The sequence below is a fragment of the Urocitellus parryii genome, chromosome 1, assembly GCF_045843805.1.
Source record: "Urocitellus parryii isolate mUroPar1 chromosome 1, mUroPar1.hap1, whole genome shotgun sequence".
NCBI classification, from domain to species: domain Eukaryota; kingdom Metazoa; phylum Chordata; class Mammalia; order Rodentia; family Sciuridae; genus Urocitellus; species Urocitellus parryii.
Window position 1 is genome coordinate 145,676,002 of NC_135531.1, and position 18,579 is coordinate 145,694,580.

General features: G+C 42.3%; 1 protein-coding gene across 4 annotated transcripts in view; it reads right to left on the reverse strand.

The window, feature by feature from the left end:
- Nucleotides 1-374: 374 nt before the first annotated feature.
- Nucleotides 375-18,579, reverse strand: part of Ebf1 (EBF transcription factor 1) — a 377,056-nt gene continuing 358,851 nt past the window's right edge. For all 4 annotated transcript variants that reach the window (XM_026388301.2, XM_026388300.2, XM_026388299.2 and 1 more), the window contains exons 12-16: nt 17,523-17,588; nt 16,469-16,646; nt 15,690-15,869; nt 11,680-11,874; nt 375-2,770 (exon numbers count right to left, since the gene is read on the reverse strand). In XM_026388301.2, coding sequence (XP_026244086.1) covers nt 2,739-2,770; nt 11,680-11,874; nt 15,690-15,869; nt 16,469-16,646; nt 17,523-17,588 — 651 coding nt within the window. In that variant the 3' untranslated portion in view covers nt 375-2,738. The remainder of the gene's footprint in view (nt 2,771-11,679; nt 11,875-15,689; nt 15,870-16,468; nt 16,647-17,522; nt 17,589-18,579) is intronic.

Here is an 18,579-nt window from a genome sequence, read left to right on the forward strand (position 1 = left end):
CAAATTATACACATTTTAAAGGCTCTTTGGAGTTTCAAGAGAAGTTCTAACCACAACACATGGCTAACAGATTGGTGGCATCTTTTGTCAGGGTCTGAGCCGGACATCTCACCGGCTGACCATTTGTTCCTTTGCAATTAAGGGACTCACCAGACAAAATATGGCTTTAAACTGTATACATCTTCAGGCCAGCGCTTACCACACGAATTCAGACAACCTTTCTGAGTACCGAGAAGCAATGCTAAACCTTGCTTACATTTTCCAGTTTTTTTCTTTATTATTATTAGTCATCATTATTATTATTTCTCACCATGAAAAATCAGCTTTCCTCCCTCCCTCCCCTCCCACAACTCCCCTCCCCCACCCGCCCCAACCCATAAAAATCGCACTCTGACAGTCTAGTGAAAACCATTGCAAAATCCATATGGGGGCATGCACAGTTGCAGCATTGTTGTAAATGATTTCTTGCTCTACTAGAAAAAGTTACATTGTCTTAAGGTAACAAAACAGTTCTTTTGTGCTTTTCAATTTCTTTGTTTTTTTTTTCTTTTTTCTTTTTCTTTTTTCTTAGAATGTTAGTGATGACTGACAGTTCTGGTGCACAGTTACAATGTACAAGTGAAATGAATATGATTTGCATTGTTAAGGCATCCAATCTGCTGGTTTATATTTACGTGAAAGACAGAGGAAATATACAAGCCGACTTAAGAAAGAAAGTATGTTCACTGATTTCTATGAAGTTTCTCCCCCAAATTTAATGCACAAAATGCGTCACTCCATAGGGAGAGATTCCATGCATATTAATAGAGTAAAACAGCATTAGTTTTTTTTGTAAGCTTCCAAAGCAAAGGATACATTTGTTTTTAAATCTACAGAACTAAATACTACAAGAATAATATGCTACTATTTTTTTGCCATATATTGGAAAAAACTTCTTAACTTACAAATAATACAAAAATAGACGATGGCTTTGGGGTGGAAATAAAAAAAATTGAAGCATGGTTTAAAACAATACTAAAAATAACTATAAATGAAATGTTTAAAAATCACATTGAAATGGCTAATACAATTGTAGGTGACCAAACGAGTACGCACTTTTCACATAGCAAACATACACAATAAAATAAACTGGGAGTGGGAGGAAGAGGAAGAAGGGCAAAGCAATGTACAAATCCCAAAGATAAATACATTATTTATATGGATATTTTACAAAATCCCCATTAAAACAAAAAGCCTTTTAATTAACTTTGTAAGTATGTGCAAGCTAAAGGTAGTGAGCTTTTTTTTTCTTTGCAAGATTATGCAGTAAAATCTTTTTGTGAGATTGAAGAAAACCATCTTAAGACATTAAAATGTATAAATAGAACAACAACTTTGGCAAAAAAAAAATCACAAAAAAATCTACAGTATTTATAACTACATACAAAAACACAACAGCAAAGAAAGAAATACCAGGCAAATGCATCCTCAGAACGTTGCTGCATCTTTGCTATTCAATCTTACTTTTAAGAACACTTTCCAGATAATGAGAGCAAAAATTCCCATAGAACAGAAAATAATGTTTTGGAGGTTTCAACCTTCTTTTCCTTTTCCCCAGTTTCCTTTCACTCTTAATTCCAAAGCATGTAACCTGTTATTTTAACCTACTATGTTACAAATGTTCAGGGTCAACTGAGAGAGGCCTGTCCCAAATGGGAACATGGAAACACCTGCCAGGTTGGTTGCTTTTGTTGGTTGTTTGGAGTTTTAATATAAAATAGGCATTTAGGATTTTAGGATGAGTAAAAACTTTAAGCTTGTGCATGGTGGGGTGTGAGATTTTGGCTTGCTAACTGGAGGGTATAAATGGAATTCTGTGCCTGGACCCTGTTCCATGAAGTATCAAAGGAGATTCTCACACAGCATGTGTGCCACCAAGCTCTCTCGAGGCCATTGGCTTCAGAAGAAGTTGATATAAGTAAAAGAGAGATGGATATCAGGTTTAAATATGCAGTTTTAACAATCTGTCTAGAGGCACTGGAGTTTTTTAGTTAAAAGGGGAACATGTGATCACTTTCATCACGTTTTAACTTTCCAGGCTGTGTTTATTTACAGTTACTTAAGACAACAATACAAAAGAGATAAATAAGCTTGCACTGCTAAGGGGTGGCATGTTAGGTTAGATATTGAAAATGCACTGTCTGAGCTAACTACCATTTGATATGCTTTAAGGCGCAAAAGCCGACCCTTAGTTTTCTAAAAAATCTAACTGGCATTCCTATTTCTGTCCCATACAAGCTTTTTTTTTTCTTTTTTCTTTTTTTCAACTTTTTTGTAAATATCACCACTTCATTCTCCCTTTACACAGCTTTAAAAACATCATAAATTAAAACATGGAGTCTTATTTATAGTGTCCCTCGTGTACAGCTTTATGGTTTATAAAAGACAAATGATAGCGGAGTTAAGCTTTAAAAAAAATGAGAGAGAGAAAGAAAAGTGGATTTGCTTTTATCGATACAGAATAAATATATCCCCCAAATACTTGGGAGGTACAAACTGTAACCAACACCCTGCGCTTGCAGACCCTTCCAATTTCAGTACTTGCAAGGTCGGTGATTTTTGTTTGTTTAAAAATCTGCAGTTATTGTGATTCCTCTTAAAAAGGCCTGAGTTAAAAGTTCCACTATGGGACTTGTATCAGATTACTCTCGTAGCAGAATCCAACCTCTTCATTAATAAAATTCTTCAAGGCAATTCTTTCACATGGGAGGAACAATCATGCCAGATATCGCTACGGAAAGAGAAGACAGAAGTCAATGGTTTTCATTCCAAGCATCTCGCTAAGAAGAAAAAAAAAAATATATATATATATATATATATATATATATATATATATATATATATATATATGAAAAAAGAAAGAAAAGAAAACAGACACCCACTCATGACTAGGTTGATTGAATATTAACCACAGATGTGTTCTCCTCGGCTCAGGAATGAATTTTTTATAAAATCTACATGTACCTTATTAAGAATTATATCAGCGTGTATATGTGTCCTTAACAGAACAGAATATCCTCAACATTTTTCCAAATCTGATTTCAATTTTCAGACATAAATGGAGAGTTGCATAGTTTGAATACCGCAGGGAGGCTTGCAGCCTCAAGCTTTGCAAAATAGTGCAAATTTTCAATTTGTCACTCTTCTTTCCCTCCCCTTCACGTCCAAACTATAAAGAACTGGCCCATGGCAAGGACCAGTGATTTCTGCAGAAAACTCTGGGCTCTTCCTGGGCTCTCTATGAGCACAAAAAACTGAGCAACCTAGAGGCCATCTGACTGCAGTCCCTGGAGTCCTGGGCTGGGGAAGAAGGAAATGCCAACTACAGCAGGCATTGTTCTCCGGGAATATCCAGTTGAGAGAAAGCATGGAGGGAGTTAAGACAAGTTTGCAGGGAACTGAAGGATGTCTTCTCTATCACTGTTTTGCTCAAATTTCCTAGAATGATCTGACCAGGCTCCTTTCAAAATTGTAGCCTAGGGGACTGAAGTTGTGGCTTAGCTATAGAGCGCCCGCCTAGCATGTGCAAGGCCCTGGGTTGGATCCTCAGTACCACATAAAAATAAATAAAATAAAGGTATTGTGTCCGACTGCAACTAAAATAAATAAATAAATAAATATTTTTAAAAAAATGTAGCCTAGGAAAGCTGGGGTGAGATCTTCAGAAGAGGGAAAGCTGTTTGAGGGAACCAAAATTCTCTTCAAGGATTTGGAGTTAGGAGGCCACACATAAGTGGTAGTATTTAGGGAGCATGGAATGGGAGAGGCCAGGGCTCCAACTCAGGCTTTTCTGCCTCTGCAAGTTTCCCTGAGGTAGTTATTCATCTGCTTGAACCTCAGCCTCCTTCCTTGGGACATGCAATTAATCATGGCACTCAGGGTTATGAGAGGCTTTATAAAATAACATATGTAGAAAGCTTAGCCTGGGTCCCGCTCCTCGGAAGAACCCATCATTTTTAACCTACCACTTATGATGCTGGGTGACCTTGTGTGTACCGTTTAAATTCTCCGGGCTATTTTTCCTCTTAACATCACCATCGTATAAGGCACACTTCCCCTAATCAGTCTGAGGAATTAAGAGGGTAGTTGTAAGAAAATGAAGAGTGTGGCAATTGTGAAAGACTGAGGGAGGCCTATATTAGAAGCATGAGGCAGTCCTCTTCAGCTCCCAGAAATGCTTAGTGTCCCTGTTAGGCCCTGACAGGAAGAAAGTCACTGTTTTTTTCTTTTCTTTCTTTCTTTCTTTCTTTTTTTTTAATTGGCAAGTCATTTAAATGACTGTTCTTGTCAGTACAGACTATGACTCGGAAGTATCCCCCTCTTCATGATCAAGCACCAAGTCTGGAAGAAAGTGTCTTTTTTATTTTTATTTATTTTTTTAGTGAACCCCCACTACCACAAATCCTGCAGTGAATTCTGGGAGGCCAGGCAGGACTCTGAGCCCTGAGGCCCCCCCCCCATCTCTCTGGCTTCCCCTCCCCCACCCCCTGACATTTTAGATTCAATTAAAAGAAAAACCAAAATGTATTTTGCCAAACACTTTTTCCGTTAATTTTTAAACCCATCTGTATTCACAAGGAAATTCAATCCACATGTTTCTGATTCATTTACACGTAAATCATCCAAATGTTGTTTTGCAAGAGCCCTTTTGCAGTCCAAAAGCTCCTGGAGTCCTTTTCCTAAGCCCTCATAAGCCTTTTTTTCTTAGAAACAGGAAGTTGTCTTTTGCCAAAGGCAGACCAACTTAAACCCCCAAAGATTTTGGATCAGTCCAAAATGCTGTTGCCCTAAGAGTCAAGTGAGCCCTAGATTTCACTGAAACGGGGAGCTCAGTATTTCAAGCCAAGCCTGAACTTGAGAATTCAAAATGCTGTTAGCTGCAAAGAGGAGGGGTGAGGGTCCCTGTAGTGTGACAACTTGCTGTGGCTCTGCTTCCCTGAGGATGCTTTCATTTGGGATCCCAGTGGGTCCCAGCACCCTGCCTCAGGACAGTAGTATAACCCAAGAAGCGAGTCTCCTTTGCCTTCTCCTGACATGTCCTCTGTGTTCCCCACATTAAAGGACCATTGCCTACTGCATGGCTGAATGACTCAAGCAGTGTCAACTTAATTCCAAGCAAAGTTAGAAAGTTAACAACCTTCCTGCAGCTGTGGTCCTTGGACCTGGCTAACGTGTATCAGGAGGTAAAGCACAGGTAACTAAGGTACTAATCTGTAGCTGACAGCACTTTTAATCTGGACTACAGGAGTTGCACACTTCAGTACCTCATGACCTGGGCAAATGAGCAAGCAATGTTCCCTGAGTAGGGATGGAGGGGACAGTACCAAGACCTTGCTTTCTGCAGAGTGAGTAACAACTTGGTTCCCCCAAAATGCTGCTCTGTAGGAACAAAGCTAGGCCCTGCTTCTCTGATTTTAAGAGAAGCTAAAGATGTGAATTAAAAAAAAAATAAATAAAAAGATTCAATAGCCCAGTAGCCCAGCTTACAGATGTTAGCAAATAACACATTAAAAACAAACACACAGATCTGAGGGCCTCTAGGTGGTAGATTTGGCCTGCCCCATTGCCTCACCTTTTCTTGCTTGGCTCATGTTCTGGTCTCAGAGTCTCAGAGGCAGGCATGGACCTACACCGAGAATTTTTGTATACTATCCGGGGACTACAGCATCCTAAATCTCATGCATGGATTTCCTAAACTCCAAAGACAGAAACTTTATTGCTAAGTAAATTCCAGGAACAGATCACTGTTTGAGTTTCTGAAGTGAGGTACCTCAAAAGAGATCTTTTCATTAAGAAAACTGACTGCATGATTGTGTGAAATCCTTGGGTTTAAAAACTGTTCTCCTTATATCTGCGCTGCAATCTGAAAATTAATTATGTGGATGAGAGGGATGGGTGTCTGAGACTTGGAATGTTCCAGAAATGCCACTGGTATGCAGACTTGCCCAAGTGAGGCCCAAGAAGATTCCCATGAGGACGCCACACTCAGTACCATGTGCCCAAACATCACAAGACCATGGGGGTGCTGACATTTCTCCCAGCAGCTGGGTGATCACATTCTCTGACAGAACTCTCCCACCACCACCACCACCAAAAAAGAAAAAAAAAACTATTGGTTTGAAAAGCAATTCAGTTTTCATTATGGTCTATACATTTTGATAAGAGCATAGACAAAAATGAACAGTTTTGCAGAGCTGAGAGAGATGGGGGTGAGAGGGTAGAAGAGTACCCCCCTAACACACCGTATGTGTAAGAATTATGAGCTTAACAAGCATGGGGGTGGGGGAGTGTAGATCTTGAACAAACTGCATATGTGCATGAAAAGAATTCTATAGGATGTGGTAGCAGACAGGGTCAGGGTCTAGAGGAGGCAGCCAGGCTGAGCTTCAACAAACTGGGAAAGAAAAAAAAAAGTATATGATTGGGGACCATTTCTGTGAGATCCTCCTGGCCTTTATGTTCTTAATTTTTTCACTGCATACTGTTCAGGGCATGGTTAAGATCAGAAACTCAACATTCATGGGGATTCCAATGGCATGTGACAGCTTTCTTAGGGCTGCCTCTCTTTTGATTAACGAATTCCTCTAATCCCGACTCGTATAGGACCTATCCTCTCAGGGGCATAAGCTCTAGGAGAAGGGAGAGGACATTTCCATGGATGGAGACAGAGCATAGCTGGTGACTCAAGTCATTGGCCTGTGAAAACAGACACACTGGGGAGGTCTGGGGTCAGGATTTGCCTGTGACTTCATCCTGATAAGAATGGAAGGAGGCTTCTCTGCGTTTTTCTATCAATTCAAAATAGAGCTGTAGTTTTCAAAGATTTTCATATGATATTAATTGGTCTTAACATGTGGAGGAGTATTCTGTGGGCAAATAAGGTTAGCAAACAAAATGGAATATCATTGGCCCTCCATATTCACGGGTTCCGCATCTGCAGAGTCAACCAAATATGGGTCAAAAAATCTGGAGGACATTATGTTAAGTGAAACAAGCCAGGCACAGAAAGACACATACAGCATGTTCTCACTAATAAGTGGAAACTAAAAAGTTGATTTCAGAGACATAGAGAACAGAGTTGTAGTTACCAGACCCTGGGATGACGGGATGGGGAAAGGAGGGTTAACAGGTACTGGAGCAGGTGGATTAAAGGAATGGCTTCTCATGTTCCATAGCACAGCCAGGTAACTAGCTGATGACAATTAATAGAACATTTCCACTAGTTAGCAGAAAGGGTTTTGAATGTTCCTAACAAAGAAATGATAAATATCTGAGATGACAGCTATGCCAGTTACCCTGAACTGACCTTTACATATACGTTCCAATGTCACATTGTACCTTATAAACATGTCAGATTACTGTGTCAATTAAAAATAAATTTTTTAAATTTAAATTTTAAATTTTGAAATTAAAAAATCATATCTGTACTAAACATGTGAAGACTTTGTTCTTGCTATTCTTGAAACAATATGATATAACAAGTATTTACACATCATTTACATTGCATTTGTCATGAGTAACCTAGAGATGACTTAAAAGAATCGTGGAGGATGTGCCAAGGTTGTATGTAAATTGCATGACTTTTTATATAAGGGATATGAGCATCTATGGATTTTGGTATCCAGAGGGGTCCTGGGATTAATTCCCAGTGGATACCGAGGAATGACTGTAGTTATTTTTTGTCCAGCTGCAAGATATCTCAGCACTTTTAGTAAACTCATAGTACCATGTGGCTCACCAAGACAGTGTGACTCAGTAAGCATCATTTGCTGCTTATTTGACATCAACAATTTTACTTTTTTAACACAACATTTTGCAAGGCTCCAGGAGTGCTGAGACAAAAGAGTCACTTTGTCCTAAAAAAACTTTCTCCTAAATATGATCAATTTTCAAAGGTTTTATGTGCCTGGGAGACAAAGGCTGTTTGGATCCCAGTGGAACCTGTGAATAACAGCAGATATAAAGAGGAGTAGGACTCATGGAAGGAGTAGGACTTGGAAGGTCTGTCCTTGGAACAGACCTCCTTCTGCCTCTCCTGCTTCATGTCTCCTGTGCTCCAGGTTGCTGAGCTACTCACCAGTTCCTGCACATTAACCAGCACTTGTCTGCCTCTGTTCCCTGGCTATAGTTGTCCTTGCCCTTTTGCTTAAACTGACCTTCTCTGCCAGCTCCATGTACTGGAATCCTACTTGCCCTTCATCTGAGATACAGTTGAAGGACAGCTGTAGCCATGAAGCTCTTCCGATTCTCTCTAATCCTTCCCTCTGTACTTCTTTTGGTGTCATGTCTCCTCTAATACAGAGAGAGTTTGCAATGTTGGGATTGTGTAATCCATATGGGGCTAACAGTTTGGCTTGAACGTAGTTTGGCAAAGCAGCAGAGGTTGGAAATAGGGGCATGGAAGTTTGAACCCTGTGTTCCCTATCTACTGAAGGGAAGATTGGTTGAATATGTCTGGTTGAATACCTCTACACAAGCCATCTTATCACCAAGTCTTGATTTCCATGTCGGAAAGTGGGGACAATAAACATCAAAGCACACTTGGGAAGACCACAGAAGCCAGGCTGGGAGCAAGCCCTCTATGTGAGAGGTGTGAGGAACCTCATCACCACCAGTGCCTGTCTGTCAGGGATGGAAATGCTGCAGTCACCGAAGGAGGCTTAGTCAGGATTGCTAGCAAAGAGAGCTTTAAGGAGTAGGCTTAAACAAACAAAAAAAAAATCTTGAATGATATACAATTAACAGAGTGGTAGTTGGAGGTAAATAGGCCTTTAAAATACTTAAACAGTCTAAATGTGTCACCTCTAATCTTGTTTACATGGTCAATTTGCTTAACCAACTCTTCCTTCATCACTTGGCCTGTCTTAATGATCACAGTTCTGAACTGGTTGAGTCCAAATAAAGTAGGTGCTACTGGGATACAACAAAGGACAAGTAAGACCCTGTAAGACCCTCCCGTGAGGCAGTGCTTCAACCCACATAAGCCCTTTCTAAAGGTCAAAGTGAAGTTCAGAAGGTTAAAGATGATGTAATTCTAGAAGCCCACTATTAGAATATTGCTTTTCCCAGGGAGACTCCAAGGCCCAAACAAGAGCCCCCCAAGGCTGGGTTCTCCTTGTCCTATTGGAGATTGCATGTGGAGGGTGAATGTGTGATTTGCAGAGTGGGCTCTACCTAGTGAGTGCAGGGTTGGGGGAAACAGACAGGAAGAACAGTCTCAAGTAATGAGGTCTTGGTTAATTTCACTTGAATTTCTACACCCCTGCTTCCACTACTGTCGTCCCTCAAGACTTGGGATGTTTGGTACATGATAGCATTGGGGGGAATAAAAAAGCATTTTGTTTTCTTTTGATCATGCTCAATTAGTCAGAGCATGGGGTAGAGAAGAGTCTGTAAAGAATCACACATGTCTAGTTGGAATGGAAGGGGTTTCATCATGAGAGCACCATGTGTCTTGAGCCAGACCCTGGGTCCTCCAAGCCCCACGCCCATGTGTCAGACATGGTGACACAGGGGCAGAGATTCAGCCATTAACATGAAGACATTGGGCCTTGCTGAAAGGTTTCCCTGAAGCCACTGTGGGCTGCTGATACAGCAGCAGATGTGACGCAGCAGGGGTCTTTTCTTCTGGTTTTTTTGTCCACTGTTTATGGCAAACCCCATTCTGTACTACTCCTCGTGTCAAATCTATGTTCCACCAGGGTTGAAAACCAGTCACTCAGGAATGGTCAATTCCTGTCTCCTTAGGTATATCATCATTCTTTAAGCCTATTATAAGTTACCGTCGCTTCAGCATCCTGACCCTAGTGTGCCAGCTGGAGACACAGTGAGGGTAATAAAGTGTTATTTTTAACTGAAAAAGTGTCACACTGGCAGGAAGGGGTGGCTCTCCTCTGTGGAGGTAGGTACCTCCTATCATGAATAACACTGACTGAGATGCAATTCCCTGGGGAAACTTCTTTTCCTCTTTCTCTAAGAAGATGGATTGGCCAACGTGTGGAGGAGTGAGTGGCATTTGTGTGCTATGCTGAGCACTGTCTTTGACTTTGCTGAGCAGATTGGACAGCAGGTTCTGGGGAATGTTTTGAAAAGCCCGGCTAGAGGCAGGGAAGCAGAGTGATTAGGTTCTCAGGCCCTAGAGTCACAGGCTTTAGGCTCAATTTTGGCTCTATGTTTTACTATGTGACCTTGAGCAAACTGTGCCTCAATCTTCCCTTCTATAGAACAAGTACAAGATTGGCCTGACAGGGTCTTTGGGAGAATGGATACCTGCCACAACAAGAGTACCCAGTTCACGGTGTGGGTGTATGAGTATGCATGCAGCATACAGAACAAATAGGCCTGGGAAATGCCAAATGTGTGACTACTCTCTTGACCCCTTCCTGGCCTCCATGATTGATCTCCATGAGTGACAAGCCAGACACCAACATGAGACACTGTGGGGAGCCATGCAGGGCAGAGACTAATGACACAGGTCCCACCGGGGTTTACATTCATTCCCATCATTTGCTGGCTCTGTGGGCAGATATTTACCCCTCCTTCATCACGTGCACCATAGTGATCCTAATACCCTTCATGCTCATCACAGCCAGCTCCCTGCTTAACACTGCCTCAATATACTGTTCTGTGCTCAGTAAATGGTGGCTGATTATTTTATTGATTTTATTTCCCTGCCAGCTGCCTTAGCAATCTGGGATATGTCCTCCTTACCCCCTATGAATAATAAAGCTCTTGGGAGATGGAAAGAGGAGGTGAATTTTTGAGCTCGATTTTGAAGCCAGCATTGACCTCCCACCAGCTGTTGGGTGTCAAGCAATTCACAGCCTATGCAAACTTTAGTTTTCTCATCTGTAAGGTCGTGATCATGAGAACCTACCACAACTCCTGCTGCAGAAGAACAGATCAGGTCCTACTGGCCAAAACCATACTCAGGGTAGGGCACATAAGAAAAGGTGAGAAATAGTGGACCCATTTTTAAAGGTTTTTTTTCCCCCCCATAATGAATGAAAGCTCATCTCAAGGATGATGACTGTTATTTTCCACATTCTGTGGTGGGAAAGAGATTCAACCATTTTAGTATGAAGCAGAATACCCTAGGGTTTCTGGTGCTAGGCAGGAAGGTGCTGCTGGGCTTTGGTGTGTGATCATTCACTTGGGGGCTCTGATCAGGCTGTGGCTCATCCATCCCTATTATCAGCCCAACTCATGCTCACTCTGATTCAGGCAACAGGAAGGAAACACTGAGTGACCTACTGCAGGAGAAGGCCAGTCCCCAGAGACACCCTGCAGCAGAGAACTCGTTAGCATCCACGGAAGACTAGCCTAATAATAGTGACAACGGGAAATGGGGAAGAAGAAGGGAGAAGTGAGTCATCACTTTTCGTTAGTGAGTGGAGACAGTATTCCCAAGCAAATTCTGAGCCTGAGCAGAATTGCTGGAGTTGGCCAGAGGATTTCTGGGGCTATTTCAGTCAAGCCAGGACCCAGGAGAATGAACCCAAAGGAATAAGCGATGAGGTCAGGGAGAATCAGGAGGCGCACGGCTACTCATGTCAGCAGCCGTGATGCACCCGCTTCAGGCCCTGGCTGAGGGGTGAAGGTGCATCCACTCTGGATGGACCACCGGGGCCTGGGACTTACCTTGCAGGCTGTTCCCATTGGTGCTGGTGCAGGTGGGAGGCGGGGAGGTCTGGGGTCTGACGACCGGGGCGAAAGCACTCTTCTGTTTCACGGCTGAGACCATGTTGGCTGGTGAGAAGGAAAAGATGCCCGAGGAGCTGCTGCAGTTGGAGGGGAGGCTTGTGGAGGAGGCCATGGTGGGGCTGGATGGCACGACTGAGGGGGCAATGGGAAAGAAATGTCAGTGCCTCTCGTGGCACCCTGAGATAAGCTTGGAGCCTTGACCAGGCCAAACTCAGGCATGAACCCTCCCCGAGTTCTCAGGACGCTGTACCTTTCCATCATTTGGTACTTGGATACCTTTCACTGTTGCTGATCTTCTGTGTGTTTATTGTGGGCCTACGGTGTGTCCTGTAGTGTGTGAGGCACTGGAGTCATAGTTAACAGTTTCCTGCAGGGGGAATGGTCCTTTCTGATCAGCCCAAGGCAGTACATGCTGAGTGTGTTATAGAGCAAAACAGAGCCACTACCCTCAGAGTCTTCTAGGCCAGGCCATGAGAGTGAAATTCCTTTTCATCTGAGATGGAACAGCATAAAACAGTGACAGACAGGAGCCTGGCCAACTCTGAAGTCAGGAAGGGAAATCAGAGAGAGCTCCCCCAAAAAAGATGCCCAGGGAAGGATTCTAGGTGGGGCCTAAACTAAGGTGTTATTAGTTTAACACCTTATTTAAAGGGACTGGGGATAGAAGGGATTGGGAGAGGCCAGCTCCAAAGGGAGTAGTCATTATGATGGAATGGGATGTAAGAGGGTGAGCTGAAGGCAAGACCAAGATTCCAACTTAAGGCACTGGCAGATAGTGGTGGGAGTATCCCATTTCTCTCCAAGGGGCTGAGTTCTTTGAAGACGTTACGCTCCCTCAAGTTCCACTGCATAGATCTCCATAGCTTGGAAGCCAGGTTGATAAACAAGACTACTGTATGCAACAGTTGTGGAAAACGCAGAGCTATAAGCCCAAGTTCCATAGCTTGGAAGCCAGGTTGATAAACAAGACTACTGTATGCAACACTTGTGGAAAACGCAGAGCTATAAGCCATTCTCCTGTGAAGCTGAACATAAATGTTTGTGAATTCTAGCACTAGGCTAGAAGTCTTATGTAAATACTCACAGTCTGGGAGTAGTGGGGTGCAGATAATCAATGGTGGGAGAACTTTGGCAATTCAGAAAGAGAAAACCGAGCTGCTTGGGGATATGAAAGAGCTTGGCACAGGGACATTCTCATGGTCCTATGATCTGTATGGCCTTTCCTCTCTTGTGCATGGTTAATTTATTTCTTAGTTACTTCAGGAGTCAAGAGATTTTGAACATTATGCCAAGGCTAATGTCCTCATACCCTCACTTTCTATTTCCTCCATTTCCTGCAGAAAATTATGAATCTTGTCCAGTGATTTCCAGGCATTTAATTTAAATTCTAGGCACTTCCACCTACCTTATTATGTTTCATATTATTTAATAAACATCACATATTGCTTTGTCATGCACAAGAATCTTCACATCTTTTTCCTCTTGTCACTGGTAAAGCAACCTTAAGTCAGAGTCTATGTCGTGTTTTTTGCACCAGAGCAATTGCAACTCAGAAGCAGTTCAACAAATTGCTCATAGCCATCACTATGACTATTATGAAGGGAAGGATCAAATTCAAATTTAGTGTTCTTTTCACTCTGCTACCCTGAGAAGGAAACAGATCTCCAGAGGAAAATGCCCCCTTCCTGTGAGCCCATCAGGGTCCAAAGAGCTGTGTGGGTGGCCTAATCCCTGGCCTTCTGGCTTTGGGAAGTTAGGGATGTGGGAATCCAATGGGTTGCAGGTTACCCATTAGATTCAGGGAAAAGGACCCCTGTATTCTACTCAAGGCACTTCCCAGCCCAAAGGCTGGATGTTTTCTGGGCAGAACACAGAGCGGACACCCCCAAGATGCTCAAGAGTTTTTACGAACATTTTCTAAACTGTACTTTTTCTTTTAATGAGGCCAGCATTTTTATACATCTCTTAGGATTTGTAAATGTGAAAATACGTTCAATAATAACACCCATTTAAATTGCAAAACTCCTGCACTGGAGTTGATTTTTAAATATTCGTAGACTTGAAATCCTGCTGGTTCACTGAGGAAGGCAATTAATCTCGTTGGCAAATGCGATCATTATGTGTATTTAGAGGTGGGGAATTTGGGGGGAGGTTAACAGAGGAAGGGGTAAAAAATAGTCACGCAGCTCCATTTGTTATAACATTATTAGTTATCAGCCACCACACCAAAAGTGTGCTCACCAGTAGAATGTCTTATTTTATTTTTTTATTCTGTTGGAATTTTTCAACATGAGTGGTTTATGAATAATTAAATATCATAGAGGCAAAAATTCAAATCAGCTGGGCTTTGTGTTTATTGTTTTATTTGCATTTATGCAGATAAAACCGTCCCATCTGAGAGCCTGTTTGAGAATTTAATACTATATTTGTGAGCACTGAAGAAATCAATTAATGGAAATTAAATGTTCGAAGTTTCACAGTCTGACAGATGCAATCTCAGACTGGATTCGCTGGGTGTGCACAGGCTTGAGGGGAACAACCCAAGCCCCTAAATTGAATTGCTACCATAGAGCAATTAGTTTATTGATTTAATTAAGAATGCCACCTTTTAATTTTCAGGTCATGATTGAAACATTTTCTGATTGAATAGATGAGAGAACACAGAAGTGATAGATCTGTGGGAAAGTGTCTTTCAATACATCAAAATCTGATGTGAAACTGACCCCAAGTGTTGACTCCTGAGCAGATAAACACTACATGCAGATTATTTGGAGATTTTTTAAATGTTCAACAAACTGCTAATTCCAAGAAAATAAAATAGAATTATAGAATTCCACACAGCCAGAAAGTGAAAGACCTAAGTAAGCCTTTAGAAATAACTCTCTTAGAGGTCAACAATGAACTTTTCTCTTTCAAAGGATTTTCATACTTCACATTTCCACTACAACAGAGGACAGCAGTTTTTAGCATTTTTAGCTAAAGGTTTTCCTTTAAAAATCATGAATATTCTTTCATTTAACAGCACACATCTGTCCTCCTATAGATGTTTACAAGTTTGACCCCATTTATACATCAGAAGACACGTCCAAGATGAACTTGGTTATCTATGTAAAGATGCATAGAGGGAGATCAAAAGGTTGTTATGACCCATAACATTTTATAGAGAGAGATGGTAATGTGTTGTGGCTCTTTAGATGTATGTTATACATAAAGGCGCCAATTTTTGAGGTTCTTTAGATACAATTTGAATACTGTACCCAAACAAATCCTTTAAGCTAAACTTCCTTAAGACAGGGACAAGGTACTAAAAAATGAATGGAAATATATATGCATGCACACACATGTATATACATATTTTAAGAACACACTAAATACAAATGGGAAAAATCCAAGCATTAATAAATAAATAAGTGGTATTCCTTAAGAGGAGATGTTAAGCTTTGGGTTGTTGTTACTACAGAATCACCGTCCCTTATTATCTTTCCATAATTGTGATTATGACTTGGATTTTTGAACGTGCCTCTCATGGGCCAGGACTTGGGGCAAACTCATTGTGAGCATTATCTTTTCCATGCCTTGTAGCACTGGATGGGGTGGACACTAGCTCCTTCCCTATTTTATAGATGAGAAAACTGAGGGCTGGGAAGGAAACGAACTTGCTCAGGGTCTCTAGCTAGTAACTGGTAGAAGCAGTGCCAACTGACTACTGCCCTCTGACTCCAAGTGTGGGTTCTTGGGATGACATGATCTGTTGCAGCAAAATTATGACTCTTGGAAGGACACTTTGGGGTAGAAGGTGAGCAGGGCAGTGAGAGATTTCTGCTGGAGATGATGGTGCTTTAACAGCATCATGGGAGGGCATGCCTTGCAGCAGAGGACCCTCAGACTGAGCAGCCCTACCCAGTGGGCTCTTGTAGGGAGAAGGTGCAGGACACATGTCTACTTACTGGCATAGGGCGAGTTGGCAGCGGAGCCGTTGAGGAAGGTTGGGGAGCCGCCCAAATTGGACATGGCGGCAGAGCCGTAGCCGTTCATGCTCGTGGTGACAGAGTTATAGTTGGTCTGCTGGGGGGTGGTGCTCGGCACATACCCATGTGGTGACACGCTGCTTGAGTTGCGGGTGAAACCTGAGGGGTAGAGACAAAACCAGGGGTGAGGGTGGTGTTCAGGTGGTGGCAGTCCTAGCCACCACCCAGAGGGAAGGGATTGGGTGATTCATGTGCGTGGGTTGGTGGTGCTAGCTCTGTGATTAAAATGGGAAGCGAGCAAAAGACACATTTCTTAGGAGATCATAAATACTTAGCAGGGCTGTGAGAAGTGGCAATGCAGGGCCTATAAATTATCATTTTGGAGCAGAAATAAATACCAATCTAAGAGATGCACCCTGGAGTTAACAGGTTCCTCTTCCCTGGGTAAGAATGATGTGTTTTGGCCCCTCGGAACTTTAATTCCAGCCCTCTTTGTGATCTGTCATTCATGGTTTATGGTGAACAGTCAAATGCAGAGGTGGCTACATGCATGAGGCTTTTCGAGTCCCTTGCCCCATTTCCAGATGCGAGAGTAGAAGGAAAATTCTACAATAATGTCAATGCACGTGAACTAGGAATCTCCCCTTTGGGAAGAAAACAACTTTTTAAAATTAAAAACTGATGTCAAACAAACGTTGTGGAGAGCCTGAGGTTGGAAGGGCAGGGAAGTGGGAGGGAGGAAGGGAGTCAGCTCTGACCCTGACTGGTGGCTTGTGATGCCTCGGAGACATTCACGGCCAGTTGTCCACTGAAGGAATTCACGCCCATCATCCCTGTATGGACCGAGGTGTTAGCAAGGGCCGGGAGCTGGTTGTGGTTGCGAGGAACACTGTACAGGGCCTCTGCAATGTCAGCTGCTCTCTTCAGAATAATTTCCTGAAAAGTCAAAGGAACATCCCCTTTAGTTAGCCCCAGTCACAGTCCCAATAAGACCCTTTCTCAGTGCTTACTCTCTTCCAGGCACCGTGCTCAGGGCTTTCCACAACGGCTCACCATATTAATTTCTGCATCCCTGCTGAGAAACCCCAGTATCCTCATTACCACACCCAGATCACAAATGGGGAAACTGAGGCCCAGAAAAGCAAAGGCCTCACTTAAGGGCAGAGTTGAGGTGCCATTTATGAACTCTTGAAGTCCATTGGGATTTCACCTCTCCACTAGTAACACCCAGGAGCTTTGAGGTCACTGCATGATGGGGAGCTGCAATTCATGTCCCCTACTGCTGTAAAGGACAGGGCTGGGAGCCCAAGTGTTAGTTTGGTGTGTGCCCGAACACTGACTCAGGAAAACAGATGAAGGATTTGTCAGATTCAGGTTCCAAAGCAAACTGAATTCCATATGCAGAGCTGCTCTTGAAACAGAAATGGACGGTTCTATTCAGACCTCACTGTACTTTTTAGGAGGAGAAATTAAACTCCCTTCTCCTCCGAAATTTGCTTGAAAACCTGAGAGAAGTAAAAATGAAGCACCAGCAACTCTCTTCTTCAATTACGAAGTACCTTCCCAGTAGAGATTAGTTTTACACGAAATATTTCTTTCCTGGTAAAGGAATATGACTCCATAGAGAAGGCAATAAAAGATTTGCAAATAAAAGGAAAGAATTGAAGAGCCCTACACCATGTCCTGTCTGAATTACTTATCCTCCTAACTCATGCACATGCCTTTTATATCTTTTGTGCTTTCTCCTACTATAAAGAATCCGAGATCCTCAACTAAACGAGGACATCCACAAGGGTAGACACCCAGACTCACCTGGTTGTTGTGCGGCATGCCGTACAGTGCTTCCACCAGATCCGCAGCCCTTTTGAGTATCACCTCCTGTCAAAAGAAAAGGAGATACAGTGCTCTGAACGGAGGCAGGTTGTCCTTATCTTTTCACATGATCATGTTCCGGTCCTCTTGGCTCTACTTTGCCAAGGCATGGTTATAAAAGCAGTAGCTCAGGGATCCCCAGACTGGTGTTAAATCACCAATTTATCCTTGTTCACATACACACTTAATCGAGTCAAAAGGTGAGCATCATTGGTACTGCAAGATAAAATAGATCACTCGATAGTCTGCCATGGGCACGATAAAGCACTCATATGTTTATTGCTGAATACAATTCCTAGGTCATTTACTAGATTACTACAATCGATGTCATTCAGTGCATGTTATGAATCCCTAAGATGTGTTTATTTTGCACTTAATTGCTTATTCCAGGAACCATGACCTTATCAGACAGGTCATTTTCAAGGGATTTCCAATCAATCTTCAGCTACTAGAAGCATGTAGCATTGAACTTCTTTTGTTTATCTCTCCTGTATGGCCAAGCTGTGGTGTAAGGGAGTATGCCAGAAACCCCTCTCTAAAAAGAAATTCTCATGACTAGCAGCATCTGTGTCTCTTACCACAATTCTTTGCTATTTCAGTATTCTTTTCTGTCATTTTCCTCTTTTGCTCATTCATTCTCATCCTCGATGTATGCTTTGCTGCTCATTCTGGCTGACAAAAAAAAAAATACAATACCTCCCTCTTTTCATGAAGGGGGCTTCTACATTTAGCTTCCATAGTTCTAATAATGTGGGGTGTTCCATCAAAGTGCACCCAGTGGTAGTTTTTTTTTTCTTCTGATAAAAAGAAACGATTCCTTCTTCTTTATGTCCTAATTACCTACAGATTCATTTATACTAGAATCTGAAAAGGAAAGCAAAGTTTGATGCAAGTAAAAATGCAGGCTTAGCAGAGAACCAAACCAAAGAGCTGGGTGTGATTACCCGAGGTGATGCTCAGGAAGCTCTGTTTACTATTTCCTGCTGTTGGTAAAGTT